The 25518-nt window shown below is 34.3% G+C and overlaps 1 protein-coding gene and 1 pseudogene across 1 annotated transcript; one reads left to right on the top strand and one right to left on the bottom strand.

Annotated features, from left to right (window-relative positions):
* Positions 1-122: 122 nt before the first annotated feature.
* Positions 123-12283, bottom strand: LOC114223558 (large ribosomal subunit protein eL42-like). Its single transcript, XM_088022883.1, has 3 exons — positions 12277-12283; positions 7949-7975; positions 123-528 (listed from the first exon to the last, which is right to left on the bottom strand). The coding sequence occupies exons 1-3, from the start codon at positions 12281-12283 to the stop codon at positions 158-160; spliced, it is 405 nt and encodes a 134-aa protein (XP_087879009.1). The 3' UTR covers positions 123-157.
* A 4-nt stretch (positions 12284-12287) lies between these two features.
* LOC114223557 (dnaJ homolog subfamily C member 8 pseudogene) overlaps positions 12288-25518 on the top strand; it is a 55770-nt pseudogene continuing 42539 nt past the window's right edge.

Genomic DNA, 25518 nt, shown 5'->3' with positions numbered 1-25518 from the left:
GGTTTTAGCTCTGTTTTGTTTCAATCATTACAAATTATAAATAAATATATATATATTATATAACTGCGTCACGTGGACTATTTTTTCCTTTGCTTTTTTTTTTTTGAACATAACCTCATGATTTTATTGTCTTCGTAATATTAACAAAATATGAAGCTTAGAACTGGATCACTTGGCCCTTTCTCTTATCTCTTCCCAGTTCAAAATGCTTGCATCTCTTAATAGCCAGCATTCTCTTAGATCTGCAACTGGGCTCAACACATTCAAGCCTCAGCACAATCTTCTTTGTAGTTTTAGCCTTTTTCCGGAAAATCGGCTTAGTCTGCCCACCATAGCCACTCTGCTTCCTGTCATAACGCCGCTTTCCCTGGGCATAAAGAGAATCTTTGCCCTTCTTGTACTGTGTCACTTTGTGGGGCTGGTGCTTGCCACACTTCTTGCAGAAAGGCCGGCGGGTTTTAGGAACGTTCACCACGTTTGCGAGAGCGCTATCGGCACGGAAAGAAAGAGGCTGGGCGGGAAACGGAACTTTTTTCCTTTGCTTGTTTTTTAAATAGTTGTATCCTCAGTGCCTAGATTAGTAGTGGTTTAGTAAGATAAGTGCTCAATAAACATTTGCAAAATAATGAATGAAAATGAGATTTAAAGTCAGAGATGGAGAGAGAGAATCTTAAGCAGGCTCCAGCCCAGCACGAGTCCAATGCGGGGCTTGATCTCAGGACTGAAATCACAACCTGCGCCCAAATCAAGAGTCAGACGCTTAACCAGCTGAGTCACTCAGGCGCCCCTCGAATGTTTGTCATTTAAACAAATTGTCTTAGTTATTAGATTCTTTGCCTTTCTCTATACATTTTAGACTCTTCAGAATTCTTTACATGAAATTACTTGGATCAAGTTTACCTTATGATTAAATCAAGACTTCAGTAGCTTAGTTTATATCATTTATTCATTTATCCACTCATCCCAAACATTAAGTACCTATTGTGCAGAAGGCACTGTACCGTAGGATAGTGTTCATGAGCAAACAAGGTAAGGTATAACTCTTTACATTATAGTAGAACATGTATAATTAAAAAAAAAATCAAGTTTACAGGGAGTAAACATAGGAATGATAGAGAACCCTTAACTTCCAAAAATATTTAAGGGACGTAATAAGATTTCTTTTTGAGGATGTGATATTTGAATTGTAATATGGACTCTGATAATAATGCCACCAACTATTTCTAGGGGAAAAGAAGTTAAGAATTTACTATTGCCTCATGGTTTATGAATTCATAACAAACCTTTTGGGATTTACTACTTGTTGAACCTATGAAAATAAATAAAGACAATCTCACTTAAAGTGGAGTTGGGAAGCCCAGAGAGGGAGCATTCACATATTACCACTTGCCTTAAGAAGCATACCTTGCATTACCCAGTAGGAAGAAGCTTACTTTGCACACCCCAGCCGGAGGAAGGAAGAATTTCTCTTTGCTCAAGCACCAGTCCAGTCAACGAGAACTCAGTGAAACAACCCCCTCCCTTTTCCTCCTTTCCTCTATAAAAGTAAGCTCCTCTCCTTTGTTCTCTGGATTTGCCTATGGTTCACCATAGTTTGCTTATCCAAATTACAAATCCTCTGCTATTCCAAAATGAACTCATTTTGCTGGTAAAATAACTGGCTTTTTTCTTTTTTCAGATCAATAAATCAATATTGCAAAGTGATATATTGTTAGGATTGATACATTTTTCTGAAATATCCTGTTAATTTTATAAAGTGACTTGAGGACTATATAAGTAAACTATGCATGACATTATCATTGTGTCTTGTTATGTTAATGATACTAAAAAATAATTTTCCTGTTGTTTCCTTGTGAGGTATACACAAGTCATTTTAAATCAAGACACTATTCCATGAATTTAAAAGACATAAAACTTAAGGTGGCTCATGATTATTTGTTGTATAATCCTTGTAATGTAAACTTAAGGAAAAACTTAAAAAACAATTAAGATATGCAAGAAAGTTAGTGAAGGTTAATAATTTAAATTTTCAACAAAGTTAAAATTATCAGTTTGTACTGTTTCTGTAAACAAGCGGTCAAAATAGAAATATAGGGTGATTGCTAATCATAGAAGTAAATACTTAAGGTATTCATTAAAATTAAAGAGCTGCTATTATCATTGCCATCCTAATAATAATGATAGTGACAATAATAAATATAAATTTAAATCATTCTAAAAAGTATTTTTTAAATGTGAAAAAATATCAAGAACACTGCTGTGCTGTTAGCCTCCTGGTTTATTTGCATCTGTTTTCAATCTCTTCTCAATGTATATATATATATTTACATACAAGCACACATACAATTTTATATCAGATTTTTAATGACAATATAATTCTTCATAACTAAGATTTATCTCTTCCATAACAAGTATGATCTTTTTCTACTTAATTTACAATCAATTTTTGGCTTCTCTTCATTATTCTGCAACACAGGAAGTTGATCTTAATAGATTGCATTTCTGGGTACCATTTCCCCTTAGTTTCTGGTTGAATTAGCAAAAGATTCAATAGCAGAAGACTGGATGACAGGGGCGGGGAAGATATAAGGATATTTCTTCACTTTGAGCTGCTGGTGATGGATTTGCTGTGATCCCTCTCATGGTTCCAGCTACCTTGGATTCAGAGACACCATTTTCCTATTATCCCTTTTATCCTTTGGGCCTGGGGAAGGAAATGGCTTCTGGCTATAGCTAGTCTTCGGTTTACTAAATATCTTTTGTTTGTTCCCTTAACCCTTTCCACAACTCTGTAAATAATATCGTCTTTAAATTATCTTTAGATATTTAACTAATAATAACAGGTAACTTAATTAAATATTTAATAATAACCTAATTAGATAAATTAATTCCATATGAATGTATCTTTATGATTCTGGTAGGCCCTGACTAATATAACACATTTGGAAAAAAGCTTCATAGTATTTCATGTAATGAAATTGACACTACCAAGTTTAAATGAACAGTTTTGATTTCCATAATGTGTTAGAAGTGGGAGCCAGTTTCATTCATTCTTCAAATACAAAGTACATGCCTATGATGTTCTAGTCTCTGATGATACTTAGACTAATAAAATATGGTTTCTTTACTCAGGAGAGAACAGACTATTGTGAAAAGTTTCCCTCCAGACTGTTATATACTTGAGATAAGCAAATTCAGTAATAGGAAAAAAAAGTACCATCATTGTAATGTGATCAAGATTATCTATCCAAGTACGATAGCAATTTGGAGTAACTGTCCTGGAGGAGCTGAAATAATTCTAATTTAATATTCTGAGGACAGATCTGGATTTGACTCATGTGTCTGTACTTCTTAAGTAAGCTAGGCTTCTAATTTTAATTTCAATCTTTGTCTAGGGGAGATGTATCATTGAAAAATGATATAGATTCAAATAATGAGAGACTCAAAGTAATGTTGTTTATGCAAAGCTGTTCTCTCCACTTTTATTTTCATGAGACCTTGAAAAGATTACCAAAGCCAAGTCATATCACAAAAGATGGGATATTATAAGACATTAAAATGATATTATCACAGAATATTTAATTGTATAAGAAAATAATCATGATATGAAATTGTTTTAAATGTCCAAAAACAGCTTTTAAATTTATACGTTTCATACATAAAAAGGATGGATCAGTAAGAAGGTTAATTGATAGCAAGCAATACTTACTTTCATCCCAACACAAACCAAGATATTCCACACAAGAGGAAAATACGTGGACGTTCAAACAAAATTTAAAAAATGTAAAGAATCCATGGAAAATGAAAGAATGTTAAATGAGGAGAACTTTCCAGTCCAGATTAAAGAAGGGTTGGATGCTTCTTTGGGGGAGAGTTTATAGAAAAGTGTTTGCCTTCCTACTAACATCTCAAAAAGGACAAATAGCAGCACCAGTCCAGGAACATAAGATTGGCCAGGGTTCCAACACAGTGATGCTAGGATGGGATGAGTAACAGGTGAAAAATTACAGGCGGATCTACCACCAGTGAGTGTTCTTGCTAACCGCTCTGTTCACTACACTCTCAGGGATGGACAATTACAATTTTAGGAGAACTTCAGTGCCCAGAGTAGCTATACACACAAGTCAGGCACATCTGGTGAGAAAGTATCCAATAGTGGTGAGGGAAAAGGGGCGAGGTGGTTTTGCCATGTCACGTTCCAAATCTTTTTTACCTTTGGGCTTTCTGCCTCCTCCTACTTTATACAACAGACACCTTTCCACAAAAAAGACCAAAGAATGGTGAAACTCAGTTCCGGTTTCTGGATTTCTGTTTTTCCACCTTACCAGCTGATAACTAAAGCTATTAGAAAAAATGAGTTCATGTACAAAAATAAGCATGAAACATCAAAAAATAAGCTCAACATCAAAGATTCTGCACATGTGAGTCATCAAAATCCTTAGTGTTAACTTGTACTTTTGCCCTGCTATTAAAAATGAGTAAGAGAAAAGCACCAAAAAATTAAATCATATGTTAGAGTCTATTTTAGATTTCTCAAGTTATTTTCTGTAATAACTCTTGTTATTTTCATATTTATTTTCTGTCCAAATGAATTAAGTTTCAGCTTCACATTAAAAAGTAGTTATCCCAAAAAATATTTATCACAATGCCCACATATGCAAAAATACCTAGAAGTACTAAAAATATGTGCATCCTATTTGCTTCCATTATTTTTACATAATTAGGGGAAGAGGAACAAAGTAAGAATGTTAGCTGAGCTAACACAAAACACTCTTCAATAATTTCTCAAACTGTACCAACATGATTACTTCTAAGCCTATATTTTTGAGTGATAAGTAAACTTTAAGGACTCAGAGCATTATTTTTATACATGTAATCCTTCATTAATAAGTTTTCCAGCAGTACCTGCCCCACAACCCTGTGAAGTGCTTGTTTTGCATTTCTCTTTGCCTGAGAGTCTCCTTCTCAGCAGTGTTTCAGAACTGACAGTTTTGCTTGTGATGATAAGAGCTTGAGGCCCCAGTAGCATGCTGAGTGCTCCAGGGTTTCCAAAAAAACAAACCAAGACCCCACACCTCTAAAATCAGAAGAACAGCGAGACTCTGACAGACAGTAAGTACTGCCGTGAGGTAAAAAAAGAATAAAGCAGGTAAATTAATCATAATCTATCCTTACCTTTGTAAAAGATTCAGGTTCAGCTATTTTGCATTACAGTTAGCCTTTCCATTAATTTCTAGTTTTTCTTTAATTGTGGGTGACAACCTGTAGGGAGAAATGTTGTTTATTAATGAGGCCTAAGTATGTGTAAAACTTTTCTAAAACTGTTTCTAAAGCAGGTTTCTAAATGCCTTGCAATATGCCCAACCAATCTATTTAGGGATAGTTAAATTAAGATGGTGAAGACTAATGAGGGATTGAATGGGCCAGCCATTATCTTCCCCAGCAGCTTGTAGAGACAAGTAATCATGAAGAAATTTTCTTTTTTGAAAAAAAAAATCAGGACTTTTTAATGTGAGATTTTCTGTAGAGCCAGGAGAGGAAATTTTTTTTTCCTCCCACAATGATTAAGCACAATCTAGTTTTCTCAAGCCTTTCGACCCATGTTTAGAGATAGGTTTTCAAAATAGGATTAAGCAAGATGTCACGGCCTCATTCCTATATCCTCAGATATAAGAACTGCAGTCTCTCAAAATAATCCTTCTAAATATTTCTGGGTCATCTTACATGTACTCATGAGCATGGCTTCTCCTGTCAGTCATTGATTGCTACTCCAAAAGGCATGAGTTAAGGACAACCTTATCCAATAAGCATCTCATCTGTTGAACCACAAGCTTCTGAGGGTCTAAGATGCCAAAGCTATTTTCTTCCATTTGTTTATCTATTTATTACTTATTTATCAAATTAAGATCATTCTTATTTTCCCTTTGATTATTAAAAAAAAGAATGATATTTGCCTCCTTATACATTATTTCTGAAATATTTCTCTATACTTTGTTCTTTTTTTTTCTTCTATGCTCCCAGTCTGCAGAATTTCAGGAAGTTCTATATCAAATATATATAAAAGGGATTATATTTTTAAACCTTAAGAAACATTAGCAGCAAACATTACCCATAATTAAGAATACTAGAAAAGTTTAAGCCATTATAAAGGTTTAAAATGCCTTATGTATGGATTCTGATTTGAAATATTTTGTTCTTTTGATTTCACAGTTGATATCTATTTAGTCATAGGTCAAACTCAGAGTAAAATTGCATTAAATCTGTGTCTCTTCATTGTTGGTCTACTTATTTCTATTTCTTCCTTCCACGAATACATTTCACAAGGGCCCCCAGCAGCTTGTAGAGACAAGTAATCATGAAGAAATTTTCTTTTTTGAAAAAAAAAATCAGGACTTTTTAATGTGAGATTAAATGTGAGATTAATGTGGACTCCATGAGTCCAGTGGAGTGGAACAATCTACAGTCTGAACAACAAACATCATAATGAACTCAGCATCTTCTTTCCCTCTGTCAGTCAAAATTTTTTCAGATTCACAATATACCTGGATTTCAGTAAATTTCTTAGCCTTGATATAAATCATATTTGGTGACCTGTCCATTTAGTTTGCCAGGAATATCCAAACCTCACTGCCTGCTTATACCTGAACTGTGAATGTGCTATACTAACCAATTTTACCTTTAATTTCAAAGATCAGTCATGTTGGTATATCCCTTTAGAAAATGATGACTAAAATGTCTGTGTGAAACTGCCAGCCTTGAACCTCCATTTCAACTAAATGTTATTAAAATATGCAATGCAGAAGAGGAGAAATCATGAAAGAATTTATTATTTTAGTCCTATTGGACCCATGATTACATTTTTGAGATACTAGGGAAATATGTACAAGATATTTTAATCAATATAATCTGAGCCATCAACTCTCATGGGATGTGGTTTTCACATCCTGAATAAGTATCAGTGTGTTTTGCTCAATCATATCCCTTTTCTGTATTCACTAGGAACATTATACAGATCAAATCAATCTAAAATGAAAGGCGGGGTCATATTTAAAAAGAAAAACCATCACAAAATGGCCATGTAAGATGTTTGGGTGTATGTGGACAGGTTCTTATTTTAGGATATATAGCTTAAATATATATAAATAAATAGATTTACATAATTACATAATTGCTTTTGTAAAATATAGATTTACATAATTGCCTTTGTCTTTTTTATTTATTTTTTTAAGATTTATTTATTTATTTTAGAGAGAGAGCACTTGAGCAGGGGGTTGGGCAGTGAGGGGCAGCGGGAGAGGGAGAGAGAGAATCTCAGGCAGACTCCCTCCTAAGCATGGAGCCTGACAGGGGCTCCATCTCATAACCCTGAGATCATGACCTGAACTGAAACCAAGAGTCAGACGCTCAACTGACGGTGCCACTTGGGCGCCCCTCTTTTATCCTTTTTAGTACTATCTGCTGGAGCCATGGTTTTTGGTGGGCTGTCTTGCTTATTGTATCATTTTGCTGTAGCAGGTTAGCTAAAGAGGTAAATGAGGATAACTACCTCAAGTCCTTTATATAAAGCATAATGATATTACACACAGTAATTTTCTTAACCTTCCTATGTTTTTTTAATGAAATGATTGAAACAATGTGCAGAAGCTTGACACCCAATTTCTTAAAGTTTCCATGACTCAATAAATTTTCTTATAACTACGAGCAACACTGACATATGAGTTTTTTAAAGAATAAATTTTTTGTCCAAAGCAGTATCAAGAATGAGTCATTTTGAAAATCTGACTTAGAGAACAAAAGTTACAGCCTTCCGATAATGACCCACAGCAATTTGCACAGATATAAGTCAGCTGAAAATCAGGATTTAGATTAATTTCTTCAGTTGCTTAATGAGCTTTGTAACAGAATCACCTATTATATTTTTTTCATAATGGTGAGGATACATAATCACCCAGATAGTTTGTCTTCTGTTCCTGCACTGTGGTTCACGGCTTGGTCAATGTAGAACCACCTTCAAGGCATGCACATTACCATCACTGACTGAGAAAGAGTAACTGAGTAATCAAATTGATCACACAAGTTCTGGAATTCCACAGCAAAAAAAACCCCCACAAAAATGTATAAATAGGATCATTTAATTAAAAATTAAGAAGTATCAGCAACAAATGATTTCTGTAATCAAGTATTCAAAATGTTTAAATTGTTACAATGACAATAGAAATATTATACGCATGCATTTTATCTGAAAAGTACAGTGATATTTTTCTCCTTGACTTGGGGGAGAGGGGACATATTTTCAAGCCCGTAATAGGCAACAATCAGCCTATAAGAGCATTCTAAATCTCTCCTGAGCCAGCCTGGACTGCTACAGAAAGAAGCATGGACTATCACCCCAGCTTCTGCTTTTCTAATCAAGGCTGATTTTTTTCTGTTGTCTTCTCTGAACCTAATATTGCTTAATATTTGGGCAATTCTGAGGCCTCCCATTTAGCTTGTCCAGTTAAAATCTGGAGAAGGTTGCACTTGCCCACCATTTACGTATGAGCTGGTATTGGTAAGACTACCCTCACGTGCATCCCATCTATTCCACTTAAACATTCAAGTAAAGGTGATACCAAAACCGAATATCTCTTACATTGTTATTTTCCTATCTGCAAATTTCTCAAGGCCTTGCCTAACTCCCAAGCTTTACTTTCAGCCCTTCATGCTGCCTAGGGATATTACACTACACTGTGAAATGACATTCCATAATCTCATAAATTTTGTTCATTTTTCTTAGGACTTTCAACTTTCACCATAGCACGTATAGCCTCAGACACCCCACTACTGGTGGTTGGACAAACACATGTAATGACTTTGTTTTCAACCGCCTTAGCGGCTGAAACAATCTCAATAGCCTGTGTCAGGCTGTTTTGTGTCTCTTCCCTATGGACTTGATTAGATTTATAGTTACCTGACCTGGGACAAGGGAATTTAACAGGCTTCCTGAGGAGAGGTTGCTGTTGACGCTGAAGCAGGCTTCCTTTGTCCCAGCCAGTGCACTACTTAACTTTTTCATAGGGATCCTATAAATTTACTTCATCTTTTAATAGCCATTTAAATAATTGTATCTGATTCCCTGTTTCTTTACTTATCTTTCTCTCTTTTCATTCCTCTGGCTTTTTGCTTTCTTCTGGAGACTCTGGAGCTTTATTTCAGTAAAACCTATGCTAGAGTAAATCTGTCATGGCATTTCATCAACTCTCCTGCCTTCTCAATAGGAGAATTATATGTGGAGCACATGATGGAAGGCATGTCTTATTCTGAATATCTGCCATAGTTTGGGTCTGAGACATATTTTATGAAGAAACTGGTTTCTGGGATGCTGTTGCCATTGATATTTCTATGGTTCTGTGGAGGTATTCCATTTCACAGACTGTGAGAGTAATTCAAGTTTCCTTTCTTTACATAGAATTTTTTCTCTCCAATCCTCCCTAAATAGGCATGGCTATTACTCTATTGGTAGTTGAAAAACACCAACCACTACAGAATGCTGTGGACTAATATTCATAGAAGACATTCCTTTTCATTCTTCAGTGTCCAGAAATAAATTAATTGCCTTAAGTCAACTGACCTAGAAATACAGGAAAGTAGGAATTCCCTAGGCATCTTTACCAAAAGATTTTTCAGCAAAATGACTGACCTCTTTTATACTACAGCCTCTGCTTTCCAGAATTATCTGCCCATCACATTTGTCCCTGACTGATTCATTTATGAACCAGCAATTAAATAGAAGAACATCAGGATGAAGCACAGTGTTTTCTCACATCTACAACATGGCTTTTGGTTTAGAATTTGGATCTATTTTCATTTAAAACACCTGAAAAGAGCCAGTTGTTTAATTAGCTGTTATTTCCCTCTCCTCCAAGGGTTTCAGTTTCACAAAAGGAAGTTTTAAGATGTAATCAAATAATTTTACCAGCTGATTGCTTCCTCATTTTGCTTTAGATCATTTCAGCCATTCTCTAGTGGAGAAATCCATGTCATTCATATTCCATTGGTAAGATATAACACTGGTTATTTGTTACAGAGCATCTTGTCAGTAAAGCTGTGGGTAAAACCATGAGTTAAAACAACAACAACAACAACAACAAAAAACAGCCTCTTAGCATCACCTTCTCAGAACTTCACATTCTCTCCCCTATTACTATATTCTTCAAAACCTAAAACCTCTAAGTGGCAACATAGCTATGGTTGCAAGTTTGAGCAGGTTACCAATTGATACCAATGATATCATAGCACATTTACTTAGTGTTGTAGAAAGATAGAAGTCACAAGATATACTAAGTATGACATCATTACCTTACTATGTTGGGAGCCCAGATATCATCCATTAAAACAAAACAAAACAAAACAGAACAGAACAAAACAAAAACAAAAAATTTAAAAAAAGTTCTTTATCTACACAAGACACTAAGATGGCCACAGATGTGTATTGATCAACTTGACACAAAATTCCCCATTCTCAATATCCTGACAATCTTTTATATTGTGCTATCATACAGGGAAAATGTCTATAAGTTAACTCTCAGCTTCCTCAACAGAGGTACAGTGCCCATTTCCATCCCCTTCACTCCCATAGTGGAAGATCTTAAGCTCTTTAGTTTTCCAGGAAACAGTAATGTGGAGAGACAGAGCCTGAATGCATTCCAAAGCAGGTCTGTGTCAGCCCAAGCATGATGTAAATCCTTCACTGTCCAGTTCCTTCTTTCATTATTATTATTTTTTCTCAATTGCTAATGGTAGTTAAAATAGCACTGTATGACATCAAGGTGATTGTATAAATCAAGTGCTGAAATTGTGAGAAAACAGCTATAGGTAACCATTCATCTTATACGAATATGTTATATATCTTCTTTAAAATTTTCATTAAATTTTTTTAAAGATTTTATTTATTTATTTGAGAGAGAGAGAGAATGAGAGATAGAGAGCACTAGAGGGAAGAGGGTCAGAGGGAGAAGCAGACTCCCTGCTGAGCAGGGAGCCCGATGCGGGACTCGATCCCGGGACTCCAGGATTATGACCTGAGCCGAAGGCAGTCGCTTAACCAACTGAGCCACCGAGGCGTCATTAAATTTTAACAAATATTAAAATAAGCTTAATATCTTAAAATAAATTCTCAACAAACCAAGGATCTTTTGACTTTAGTTTAAGAATCACCATTCAAGGGGTATCAGGCTGGCTCAGTTGGAAGAACGTGAGACTCTTGACCTCAGGGTTGTGAGTTCAAGCCCTATGTTGGGTGTAGAGATCACTTAAAAATAAAATTAAAAAAGAATCACTATTCAATAAGAAACAATCTGAAGCAAATTCCATTCTTTTTATCTAAATTGCTCTCTCTGTACAATTAAGGGGAAGGGAATATACATTATAAAAATAATTAAGATTCATTACTCACATTTCATTACATTAGAAATTATCTCTATTTCATCTTTTCATGTTAATCAAACAAGCAATAATCAATAATTCTCAATTCTATCTATACTGCTTGCATTATATCACTTTGTTTTTATTATATATACATACATGTGTATGTGTGTGAGTATACTATGAGCAGAAGGGTGGCTTTGCAATTCTATGGGTATGAGTATAGTGCCAAGTGAATAAGATAAACAACATTTGATTGGAATTTAATTAATAACAACTACTGAAATTACAATAGAATTTTTGTGACTTTGAGATTAAAAAGAAAGAAAAAGAAATAGTCCCTCTTAAAACTAGTTAGAAATGTTTTGACATAAGTTAATAGAATCAATGTGCTTAACTTTAAAAAAATCCCTATTTTACATAATTATAATTCTGTTCATCATTCCATAATAGCATAGAAATTTTGTTAAAATTAAAGTGATAATTGCATATTTTAGAGAGTTGTCAATTTCTGTCTAGAAAAATAATATTAGAGTACAATTAAATAAAATAACCAAGAAAACTTACATTTACTGAGATATGGTGGGAGGAGGAAACTTTTAGATACAATTTAAGAAGGTATGTAATTTTATATTATACTTGCAGGGAAGACCAGATTTTGGTTCAGTGAATTTTCTTGGGAAACAGTCTAAGTGCAAGAGACAAACACACATACAAACAAAAAGGTACCTCCCTCAACACAACACCACACACACACACACACACACACACACACACACACACACACACACACAAATAATTGATAATAAGATCAACCTACTTGCTAAGGACTGAATTTTGTCCTCCCCCAAGTGAACATGTTGAAGCCCTAACCCCACATCGTGATGGTATTTAGAGATGGGACTTTTGGGAGGTAAGTTTATTTAATTAAATTAATTAATTAATTAATTAATTAATTTAAGATTTTATTTATTTGACAGAGACACAGCGAGAGAGGGAACACAAGCAGGGGGAGTGGGAGGGGGAGAAGCAGGCCTCCCATGGCGGAGGGAGCCTGATGCCGGGCTCTATCTCAGGACCCTGGGATCATTACCTGAGCTGAAAGCAGACGCTTAATGACTGAGCCACCCAGTTGCCCCTGGAAGGTAAGTTTAAATGAGTTCATGAGAGTGGGACTTTCATGATGAGATCAGTCCCCTTATAAGAAGAGATATCAGAGTTTCTCATCCTTATGTGAGGATAGTATCAGAAAACAGCAGCCTACAAAACAGAAAGAGAGTTCTCACCAGAAACTAAACATTTCAGCACCTTGATCTTGGTCTTCCCAGCCTCCAGAACTGTGAGAAATGAATTTCTGATATTTATATCACCTAGTTTATGGTATTTTGTTATGGCAGCCTGAGCGGACTAAGATACTATCCAATTACTCTCTCTTGATAATACAGCCTAGGATTACCTATCATGTGAGCTAAGAAAGGAAGTTAGTTTTTCACATATAATAGTCTAGTTGAGACATCATCATTAGGTTATTTCTAATCCAGGGTTGTCCTTCAACAAAGTATTTTTGGATATTTGTATGTTTTTTGGTCTGGTTTTTCAAAATGCTTTCTCCCTGAATCTTCTGTTTCTATTGATAATACCACATTGAGTGAAATGGTATTACCAAATCATTGTTGAAGAAACACAGACGCATAGTTTAAGGGATTCACTTATTGCTAATCAATCATGTAAATTGACTTGCAATCAATTTATCTGACTTTAGTCCTGTCTACTATTTTATGTTAAATATTTTTGGAAATAATGGTCCAAATTATTCCATTTCAAAATTATTAAGACTAAACATGAAAAGTCTTCAGTTAAAATAACCAATTATTAAAATAATATGCTAATAAATTACCTTGGGATCCCTTTATTTAGTACCCTTATTGTTATGGTCTGAATGTGTCCCTCCAATGTGAATGTGTCGTTATCTTCATAACGCCCAAAGATAATGATATTAGGAGGTGGAAGTTTTGGGAAGTGATTAAGTAATGGGTGCAGAGCCTTCATTAATGGAACCGGTTTCTTGTAAAAGGAGGTCCAGAAAGATTCTTAGCCTCTTCCTCCATGTGAGGATACAATGGGAAGTCTGCAACTCATAAGAGGGCTCTCACTCAACCATGCCGGTCCCATGATCTTGACTTCCAGCTTCCAGTCTATGAGAAATACATTTCTGTTGTTGATAAGTTACCCAGCCTGTGGTACTTTCTTATAGTAGTTCAAACTAAAACATAAATTTGGTACCAAGAGTGGGTGCTGCTAAAAATGTAGAAGTAACTTTGGAACTGGTTAATGGGCAGGGTCGGGAAAAGTTTCATGGTTCATGCTAGGAAACACATTGCCAATGAATGTACTATTGAGGGTGATTTTCATGGAGGCTCAAAAGGAGAAGAGGAGACTTTTAGAAAAAGCTTCAACCTTCTTAGACAATACATAAGCAGTCATAAATAGAAAGTTGGTAGAAATATAGATGGTAAAGGTCATTCTGATGAGGTCTCAGATGGAAACGAGGAACATGTTATTGGAAACTGAAGGAAAGGTGATTTTTTGCTGTAAAGTGGCAAAGAGCTTGGCTGAATTGTTTGTATCCTAGTGTTTTGTGGAAGGCTGAAATTGTGAACAATAAAATTGGATATTTGGCTAAAGAAATTACTTAGCAAAGTGTTGACAAACCAGCTTGGCTTCTCCTGAATGCTTATAGTAAAATATGATAAGAGAGAAATGACTTAAAGACAAAATGGGTAATCAAAAAGTAAATAGAATTTAAATGTTTGGAAAGGTCTTAGCCTACCCATATTGAAGAAAAAATGAGATGGACTAAGAAACTAAATATACATCCTTCCCGTGGACACATGTATACACAAACCAAACATTTGTATTATTTCTACTCATCTTTCAAATATTACCATTATACTTTATTTATTTATTTATACTTTATTATAGTATACTTCTTGTAATAGTTTAATTTTAAGTTGATGAAATATCTCTTTCTACCATTAGCTTTTGAAACAATTTTATTCAAATTCATAAAATCGGTACCTAGCTCCTGTTCTCAAGAAATATAACAAAAAGTATGTCTGTGTTTTTTGTTTGTTTATTTGTTTTTTGAAGATTTTATTTATTTATTTGACAGAGAGACACAGCAAGAGAGGGAACCAAGCAGGGGGAGTGGGAGATGGAGAAGCAGGCTTCCTGCGGAGCAGGGAGCCTGATGTGGGGCTTGATCCCGGGACCCTAGGACCATGACCTGAGCCGAAGACAGACGCTTAACGACTGAGCCAACCAGGCGCCCTATGTCTGTGTTTTTTGTACAAATACATATGTATGTATTTGAGTATATTAGATTAATGGTGTAACAAATGCTATTTTATTGAGATGCTAAAATCCATATATATTAGTAAATTTATGTTATATCCTCAGGTATTACAATTAATTTCTCATGGATTTGTATTTGTCCATATCAACAAAAACATTTGATTATTTTTGTGAGATTGAAATATTCTCTTGGAAAGAAACAATGTAAGTGTAAAAAATGGCTGTACCAGAAAATGGTAGATTAATAACTATTAAAGTGATCTACCTCAAAATATTTTAGAAAAGGTAGGAAAGTAAACAGTTAATAATGATATAATGAAGTAATTGATAAATATCCTTAAATTATAAAATATAAATTATCCCTCAACCACAAAATCATATGCAAAGCTCTTCTAAGTTATATGAGTCAGGGTATATGAATCAGTGTTGTTGTTTTTTTAAATTTTTTATTTAAATTCAATTTAGTTAACGTATAATGTGTTATTAATTTCAGGGGCAGAATTTAGTGATTCATTAGCTGCATATAACACCCAGTGTTCATTACATCAGGGTCCTCCTTAATGCCCATCACCTGATTACCCCATCCCCCACACCAACCACCCCTCCAGCAGCCCTCAGTTTATTTCCTATAGAAAAGAGTCTCTTATGATTTGCCTCCCTCTCTTTCCCTTCTCCTATGTTCATCTGTTTCATTTCTTAAATTCCATATATAAGTGAAATCATATGGTATTTGTCTTTCTCTGACTCACTTATTTCGCTTAGCTTAATGCCTTCTAGTTCCATCCATGTTATTGCAAATGACAAGATTTCATTCTTTTTGATGACTGGGTAATATTCCATTATATATATATTACTTCTTCTTTATCTATTCATCTGTCGATGGACATCTAGGCTCTTTCCACATTTTGGCTATTGTGGACTTGCTGCTATAAATGTTGGGGTGCATATGCCTCTTTGAATCACTATGTTGGTACCCTTTGGATAAATACCTAGTAGTGCAATTGCTGGGTGGTAGGGCAGTTCTATTTTTACCTTTTTCAGGAAACTCCATACTGTTTCCCAGATTGGCTGTAGGTTTGCATTCCCACCAACAGAGTAAGAGGGTTCCCCTTTCTCTGCATCCTTGCCAACATCTGTTGTTTCCTGACTTGTTAATTTTAACCATTCTGAACGATGTGAGGTGGTATCTCATTGTGATTTTGATTTGTATTTCCCTGATGCTGAGTGCTGTTGAGCATTTTTTCATGTGTCTGTTAGCCATTTGTATGCCTTCTTTGGAGAAATGTCTATTCATTGTCTTCTGTCCATTTCTTGGTTGGATTCTTTTTGTTTTTTGAGTGTTGAGTTTGATAAGTTCTTTATTGATTTTGAATACTAGCCCTTTATCAGATATGCCATTTGTGAATATCTTCTTCCATTCCATAGGTTGCCTTTTAGTTTTGTTGATCTTTTCCTTTGCTGTGCAAAAGCCTTTTATCCTGATGAAGTTCCAATACTTCATTTTTGCTTTTGTTTCCCTTGCCTCTAGAGACGTGTCTAGTAAGAAGTTGCTGGCGCCAAGGTCAAAGAGGTTGCTGCCTGTGTGCTCCTCTAGGATTTTGATGGATTATTATCTCACATTTAGGTCCTTCATCCATTTTGAGTTTATTTTTGTGTTTGGCGTAAGAAAGTGGTCCGATTTCATTCTTCTGTGTGTGGTGGCTCAATTTTCCCAACACCATTTGTTGAAGAGACTGTCTTTTTTCCATTGGATATTCTTTCCTGCTTTGTTGAAGATTAGTTGACCATAGAGTTGAGGGTCCATTTCTGGGTTTTCTATTTTGTTCCATGGATCTATGTGTCTGTTTTTGTGCCAGTACCATACTGTCTTGATGATTACAGCGTTGTAATACACCTTGAAGCCTGGAATTGTGATGCCTCCAACTTTGGTTTTCTTTTTCAACATTATTTTGGCTAATCATGGTGGTTTATAGTTCCATACAAATTTAAGGATAGTTTGTTCCAGCTTTGTGAAAAATGCTGATGGTATTTTGATAAGGATTGCATTGAATGTGTAGATTGCTTTGAGTAGTAAAGACTTTTGTTTTTTTTAAGATTTTATTTATTTATTTGACAGAGAGAGACACAGAGAGAGAGGGAACACAAGCAGGGGGAGTGGAAGAGGGAGAAGCAGGCTTCTGCTGAGCAGGTAGCCTGATGCGGGGCTCAATCCCAGGACCTTGGAATCATGACCTGAGCCAAAGGCAGACGCTTAATGACTGAGCCACCCAGGCGCCCCTAGTATAGACTTTTTAACAATATTTGCTCTTCTAATCCCTGAGCATGGGATGTTTTTTCATTTCTTTGTGTTTTCCTCAAATTCTTTTGTGTTTATAGTGTTCAAAGTACAGATCTTTTACTTCTTTGATTATGTTTATTCCTAGGTATCTTAAGGATTTTGGTGCAATTGTAAATGGGATTGATTCCTTGATTTCTCTTTCTGCTGTTTCATTGTTAGTGTATAGAAATGCAACTGACTTCTGTGCGTTGATTTTATATCCTGCAACTTTGCTGAATTCCTGTATCAGTTCTAGCAATTTTTTGGTCTTGTATAAATTTCAGTATGCTCTTCATATGAGTTTTTTAAAGCTGTGTTCTTTGTTGTTTAAGGAAAAAGAGAGAATACCACTTATCAAAGCCCTAAAAATTCAGTATAACAGTATTTCTTTTTTATATAACATGTATCCACATAGCTCTGCAAAATTTCTGATCAAAAGGATGGCTATATTTTTTAAATTACCAAATAAAGGAATTTGGGGGCCGTGGATCAGGAACAAAATTATGAAGAAAATGGTAAACATACACTTTTATCAACAGATATGAATTGTCAGGAACAAGCAATGATTATAGGATATTGTTACTGGAATTTGTCCTACTAGCAAAATCCTGACCTCATATTCAGATGTAGATATGTGTTGTCTTCAAAGTTTGTGAATACTTACTCTATCGCTCTTCTTATAGTCAGTTTTATCATTCTCTTTCCATAACTTTCATACATTACTTCACAGATGATTGTATCACAAAAAAAACTTTTACTTTGGGGGATAAAATCCTTTAGAGTATTGGGGTTTGACCTAACAAAAACAACAAGAATAACATCCAGACACATTATTTTCTGTTTTTATATTAACAATTTTATTTATTTATCTGGGGGGGCAGAGGGCCAAGCATACTCCCTGCTGCGCGAGGAGCCCTATGTGGGGCTCCATCCCAGCACCTTGAGATCATGACCTGAGCTGAAGGCAGATGCTTAACCGACTAAGTCTCCCAGGTGCCCCTATTTTCTGTTTTAAATACCTATAAATATATCTCCCCTGATCTCACATTATAATTATGCAATTATTTACTTCTAATTATGTTTTAGAGTGAACACATGTCCCTACTATGTTCTTTCTATGATTGGAAAGGTAGAAAGACTTTTGAAAGGAAAGAGGCTCGACATCGTTTTATAGATGGAAGATGACATTTCACATGGCAGAAATTCCTGATACTTCTGAAGAATAGTAAGAAATGAAAATGGAAACTGTTGGCTTTGCTTTACATAAGAGTGCTCATTGCTTTCTTCATGGTATATTTAATTTTATCTTATATGCTAATTCTTAATATTGCATATCTAGGTTTCCAATAAAATCAGAAGAATGTTTAGTTTGATGTGTAAAATGTGACTACTCAGCTTGAAAGCAAGGGACTAGAAAGGCATATGAAATTCTGGCAAAAAGAAAAACTAAACATAACTAAGCAAAAAGATCAAACTACTCATTTGTCCTTAATGTAGAGAGAAAAGACTCAACATGGCACAAAATTTTGCTTTAAAGAATGACTTTATTGAAAGATATGGCTCATTCTCTCTCTCACTGATAAATAAATAGGGATGCCTGGGTGGCTCAGTTGGTTAAGCATCTGCCTTCAGCTCAGGTCATGATCCAGGGGTTCTGGGATCAAGTCCCGCATTGTGTTCCTTGCTCAGTGGGGAGCCTGCTTCTCCCTCTGCCTGCCACTCCCCCTGCTTGTATGCACCCCCCCGACAAATAAATAAATAAAATCTTGAAAAAAGAGAAAGATATGTAATGATAAGACCAGTGATTTCTGACATACTTCAGTCGTAGTCTCACCATACGCATTTAGGTCTTTAGGTTATAAAAATCTAGGTATTTGGTAATTTTTTTGAACTTTGTATTCTGAATTTTAAATAAAGATAGATAATTTTGGTGGTATTTTGAGTCTCATTTATGAACTGGGAAATGTTCAAGAATTATTTGCTTTTCATAGAATCTACTTCTTTCCTCCTGAGAGACATATTAATAGTATCTGTAAAAGTCCTCCTTTTCTCCCCAGATTTATGTTAAGCATTATTTTTATTCTTCACCTAAGTACCATGGTTGGTTAGATGCGCCTCCTATTTGATCTACCTTTATAATCCTATAACTCCTTTTGCCTATCTTTATTATGAAAAATTTCACACTGGGCTTTACTGAATTCTTTGCCTGTATCAAACACTCCATGGTAACATTTTTAAAAGACAAGGCTGGGCCTTATATTTTTGTTCTTCACTAGTTCAGAGCCAAATGCTTGAAACATGGCAGGTGTTTGATATTGCTTGCTAACTTAGATATATAAATGAATAATAGGTGCCTTAGATAATGTTTTCTGTGATTGCTCTTTCTCAGTTTTTGCTGTGGGGTTATTTTTAAAGATTTTCCTTGATCCTAAGAAATATGTGTCTAACTTCAAATTATCAATTTGCTTTTCTATATGGAAAATTATTTTCTTTTTGTCAATTTCTAATTAATCACACCTAAACCCTTTTTAAAGTAATCACTTACTTTATTTCTAATTATTAAATAATGCTTTTGTAAAATTGAAGTACAGTTGACATACAATGCTATATTATTTTCAGGTGTACAATATAGTGATTAGGCAATTCTATACATTATTCAATTCTCACTACAATGAGTGTAACACCATTTGTCAGCATACAATGTTATTACAGTATTATTCAGTATATTCCCTATGATGTACTTTTCATCTTCTTCAAGTTGGTTGAAATCTTGAAGCCATATTTAACTCATCTCAAACATTATCATTTTTTAAACAAACATTCTTAAATTGCCTATCAGATGTATGTTTCTAATGTTCAGGAACTGATCTAAAGAATTATACATTTATGCCCTTCTTATTCTAATATTCCTTCAGCTGTTCTCCTTAAGAACTAGGCTCACCTGCTATTTAATATATTATTTGTAATTAAGCCATACCATTTTTCTTTGTATAGATAATATGAAATACCCCTAAGTTATGGTGGCAAACTGAGCAAGTACAACATATTCTAATCCTAAATCACATTACATGGACAAAAACATATTTTAAGAATAAATTTGGGAATTCAAATAACTATATTGGCTTTGATAGTAATTTTGAAGAATCCCTGAAAGATAGAAGAGATTATATTAAAGATTGGGAGAAAATAAGGTCCAAAACCAATGGAGAAGACTTCCAAAGAGTCCTTTGGAGAAAACAATATGAGCAATTTGGGAAAGTTGCAAGACCAGAATAAACTAGTATAGAATCCATTGGTGTCATTCATTTGTGGTAAATCTGCAAAGATACACTAAAGGGCAATACTCTGCAGTCAGAAAAGTCATTATGATCACATAGTTGTGCAACCTCTACTCATTCTCTATTTATACTAACTTGTTTCAGTAGTGACATTGCTTACTGTCTATGAAGGTCAGAAGCCCTGGTATCAGAGAAGCAGGGTGGCATCCCTAAAAAGATAAAGTACTGGTAAACCCAACCCACAACACCTACCATCTTTTCTGCATAATTATTAGAAGGGTGCTATGATCAGTGGATGAATTATCCATAATAAGGAAACAAGGAACTCAATTACTTATGTGTACACATAAGCTAGAATCACCATTGATAAAATGAATACCAACACAGGGAGAGAAAATTAAAAATAAATAAACAAATAAAATTCTAATATTTAAACAAAGGTAATAGGTCACAGAACAGATTTAGAAGAAGCACAGCTAATAGTATAAGAAGGATAAAAATTGCTTTATTTCTATCAAATATGAGCTGGCTGATTATGAGTGCAAAGTAAAAACAGAGATCTAGAAAGATAAAATATGATAACTGAAATCCCAAAGTCAATAGATTTCTTAAAGCCTGAATGGACATAGCTAAATAATGATTTGGTGAGTAGAAAACTGAATGAACGGAATACATAAAACAAGAGAAAAAATATTTGAGAGACAATAGCAGTTGTAACAATACCTGACAAATGAGAACTGTAACTAGAGAATAAAAACAATGGATGAGGGGAAGGAAAACCCATGCACTCTTAAAGAAGTACTAGAAAAACTATTGTCTGAAATAAATTAATCTTGAACCAAAGTACAAGAAAGTCATTAAAGAATTTAAATGAAAAAAATGAGAGATATTCTATGTTCATGGATTGATAAATTTAATATTATCAAGATGTAAATTCTTGCCAAATTGAGTTATGGACACGACACAAACCTGTTTAAAATCTCAGCAAGCTGTTTTGTACATACTGACACAATTATTGTAAAGTTTATATGGAAGCATAAAAGATATAGAATAGCCAACACAATACCGAGTAAGGAAAGCAAATTTGTAGGACCACTCAATTTCAAGACTTACTACAAATCTACCATAATCAAGATGGTATAGTATTAGCAGAAAAATAGACACAAAGATCAATGGAATAAAATAGAGATCCAAGAAACAGAACTACATGAATTTGATCAATTTATTTTTGACAAAGGCCCAATGGCAATTCAATGGTGAAAGGATAGTCTTTCCAACAAATGTTGCTGGGACACTTGTACATCCATATGTTTAAAAGAAAAAGAACCTAGACACAGATCTTACATCTTTAAAAAAACTAACTCAAGATGGATGACAGGCCTTCATGTAAAATGTAAAACTATAGAATATTTAGAAGAAAACATAGGAGACTTAGGTGACCTTGGGTCTGTTGATGAGTTTTTAGATACGTCACTAAAGCAGTATCAATGAAAAAAAATTGACCTTATTAGAATCCAAAATCTTTGTTCTTTAAAAGATGTGCTAGGAATATTAAAAGCAAACAGAGGATTTAAAAAATTATATAACTTGTACAAGGCCTAATGATAATTGGTGCAACAAGAATTGTAACTCCAATTTGCTTGATTCCAAAGTTTTTGTCTTCTAACTTTATTGTAATAACATATTTAAACGATATGTCAAAATTACTTTTTGGAAATCTGCTCCACAGTAAGTATTCATGTACTTTGATTCATTTTAGACTTATATTTCTGTGAAGGAAAATAAAAAAAAAGGTACTAGGTATTTTACAAACATATGGATTTGACAGAGTTAATTAGAAGCCTACAAAATAACCTGAAGAACTAGAACAGTAAAAGTCAGGGGATTTGGGTTACATCCTGTGGCTGAATGTAGCTACCCAAATGACAGAAAACCACTGTTCCATACAAAGGCTAGGGATCTGCAAAAAATCTCTGGAAGTGTGTAGTCAAAGTTGCCCCACAGTCTTCCCACACATTGCATATCATCATAACTACTCAAGATGAAGAGAGGTCTATGCCTCATTTCTGCATTTCAAATCTCAAAAGCATTGGCAAGATATAAATTTCTTCTGGAGCTTTGACAGTAATGTCTATTTGCTACTTGATCTTTATTTGTACTATCCAAATAGCTCAGGTTGCTATGGTCAACCTGAAAAAAAATATTAATTGCTTCAAATCCAGTGTTCTCTATCAATATATGCACTATGGGTTGAACTCCAAAAGATCTCATAAAGTCTGAGAGACCTCAGAGAGTGATGAATACTATAACTGGACTGGGTCAGTAAGTGGAGACCGTCATAGAGGATAAAGCTTAAACTGAAACAGTTTGCCTTCTAAGGTCAGTGTGGCCACTAGCACTGAAGTGGTCACCTTGACCAAGCTTATGCAGGCAGTAGGTAATGTAGGTCAGGAATCAACTTTGAGTTGGCCTGGTTCTGAAATATCTGTTCCATATTCCTCAAGGAAAATATATGCATTGAAATCCTCAAAGTGCTGTATTGTAAACTGGAACAATGTCTCAAATAATCAAGAAGCAACAGCAAGGAAAAGAATAAATATGGCTGTTTGTGTATCCAGTATTGAATAGCAAGTTCCCAAGTAGTCTAATATTTTTATTAGATCATATTTCAAGTGAGCCTTTCTCCCTCAGTTTTTCAAATTGTGCATAGAAAAATATCTTGATATAAAACATGATCATGCCTCATCAAATTCCATTATGTATTAAATTAAGATATAAATTAGACAACTCTGAAACAGAATGAGAAATTAACCCACTAGTTTATTGCTAATAGCCAAAATTATTAGGACCCCTTCCACTTTCTTTCATCACACAGCACTTGGTAAATTAATTTTCAGTTACTGTTTAAAGTATTCTTCCCTATTATTTATCAGAACTCTTCTCATGTATCTTCTAAGAACCATTTAGAAATGGCTCATTTAACCTTTGCAAAACATAAGAGTGTAATTTCAAATGCAGCATTTTACTCTTTCTGCAACTGAGTTCATTTGACTACCTTTGTATTTCAGTTTCATGGGCTCTTCCTTATTTAAATGGTTATCTTAACAATAAAAGATTGATGTAGATTTATGATATTGGTCACGAATTATTTCCCTGCCAATAGTTTTCCATTTAGGTTGAAGTATTAATGTTATCATTAAATTCAATTTATGTTTTTAAAATAACAAATAGTTTTGTGTCAAGAATTATAACATCACATTAGTAGAAATTAATATTAGATTAAATGTAAAACTTGTTTTACACTGGGAAAAACTAAAAGATTTTTCATAAAAGCAAAATTATGGAAATTAAAAACTATAACATAAAGGTAGAAATGTTCATATTGAATTGTAAGATTGAACTACAAAATACAGAAAATCATGTAGAACTGCTTTTTGTTTGTTTTTAGCACATGTATATAAATTTAGAATGTGTGATTTAAAAACAGATTAATAATAATCTAATTTTAATTATCAGTTTAATTAAAGATTTGTTCTTAATACAGAGGAAAAATGCTAAGGGAAGAAATATTGAGAAACCTGACTCTCACTATTCTTCATCCATTCTATTATATGTGTACAGCAATATCATAAATAATTCATGTTCCCACGGAAAAAAACTTTTGTCAACCAGAGGATAGTGTTTATGTGAAGTTCCTTTTATCTTTAGTTTTATATACACCACTCATTTCCATATTTACTCGGTTTGACATTTCCTCCTCCCATAGCCTCTTAGTGAGGTTGTTTTGTACATCAGTAATATAGTTAAATTATTTTGTCATGGTCTGCATTCCTTCTTGAGAATCATGATAGCTTATTTTTTAGAAAAATACATATATATTTAGGTTTGCTCTTTGTGCTATAAACTTCTATGGGTTTTGACAAATGCATAATGTTATGTATCCACCATTACAGAATAGTTTTGCTGTCTCATATATCCCTGTGCTTCATCTATTCAACCCTGACCTCTGACCCCCTGCTCATAACCATTGATCATTTTACTGTATCTATAGTTTTGCCTTTTCCAAAATGTTATATACTTGGAATTTCATTAATTTTAAAGTTATCACTTTTGTTTTATATTCTTCCAAGAGGTCAACATTATATTTACTATTTATGAACCCTTCAGGAAAATTCTTTTCTTCTTTTCACTGATATATAATATCTTACAAAAATTTAATCAGTTAAATAACTCAGTTTTTTAGTAACATTTTTGAAATTTCTTTTTCTTTAACTTTAGTGTTTATATGACATTTTTGTAAATTTTCACAATGATAGCAAATATTTACCTTATGAAATTAGATTAGATGTTTGCATTTTGCACAAAGTTCTTCATAGCCTAGGATTTTGACTAGTACTAGGAGAGTATGACTGATGATATCATGGTCTACATAGACAATGTAACAATAAAGCAATGAAACTGATTTACTTGCAAGAGACTCTGAAGGGAATTCCACAAGAAGATTCCCAGGTAGTGGTGTAAAAGCACTAGAAGACTCACAGGCTATCAGGAGCCAGTAGTACACATCTCTTCACAAATCCCCCTTTAGCAAAGTCTTTTTCCTTGAAATTGATTATGCTGGGAGTATTTCACCATAGAAACTTATAAACACTAAAATGAAGGCCACCTCCCTTTTTTCCTGTATAAATTCTGACTTTTCAGCATACCAGTGATTCCCAGAATATTTCCAACTTAATAATTGCTAGTAATCAAATAAACCAATAGTGTAGATACCTGTTACTTACTTAAAAAAAACAAAGTACTAATATGACACCACCTCCAGTGACTGTTCTTTCATCCATTTTTGTGGGTTTGTAAATAAAATCTACTTTTGAAAAGCGTATACACTGCAAAATCCAGTTATAATGCAGTTGAGGGGTGCCTGGGTGGCTCAGTCGGTTAAGCGTCTGCCTTCTGCTCAGGTCAAGATCTCAAGGACCTGGGATCAAGCCCTGTGTCAGGCTCCCTGCTCAGTGGGGAGTCTGCTTCTCCCTCTCCCTCTGCTGCTCCTCCTGCTTGTACGCTTTCTCTCTCTCTGCCAAATAAATAAATAAAATCTTAAAAAAAAATAATGCAGTTGAAATCATTACAAAATTACAAGAAGATAATTGAATGAAGCAAAAATTA

This window comes from Eumetopias jubatus, unplaced genomic scaffold (genome assembly GCF_037043125.1).
Source record: "Eumetopias jubatus isolate StellerSeaLion01/CBP00866 unplaced genomic scaffold, mEumJub1_p1.0 scaffold_4, whole genome shotgun sequence".
In the NCBI taxonomy this organism is placed as follows: Eukaryota; Metazoa; Chordata; class Mammalia; order Carnivora; family Otariidae; genus Eumetopias; species Eumetopias jubatus.
Note: the sequence above shows the minus strand (reverse complement) of the source record. Positions and strands in the feature narration are given on the sequence as shown.

Coding starts and splice junctions, on each gene's coding strand:
- LOC114223558 (XM_088022883.1), bottom strand. Junction 529..7,948: donor ACAGAAGACAAACTATCTGG/GTGATTATGTAT, acceptor AAAGGAAAAAAG/TTCCGTTTCCCGCCCAGCCT.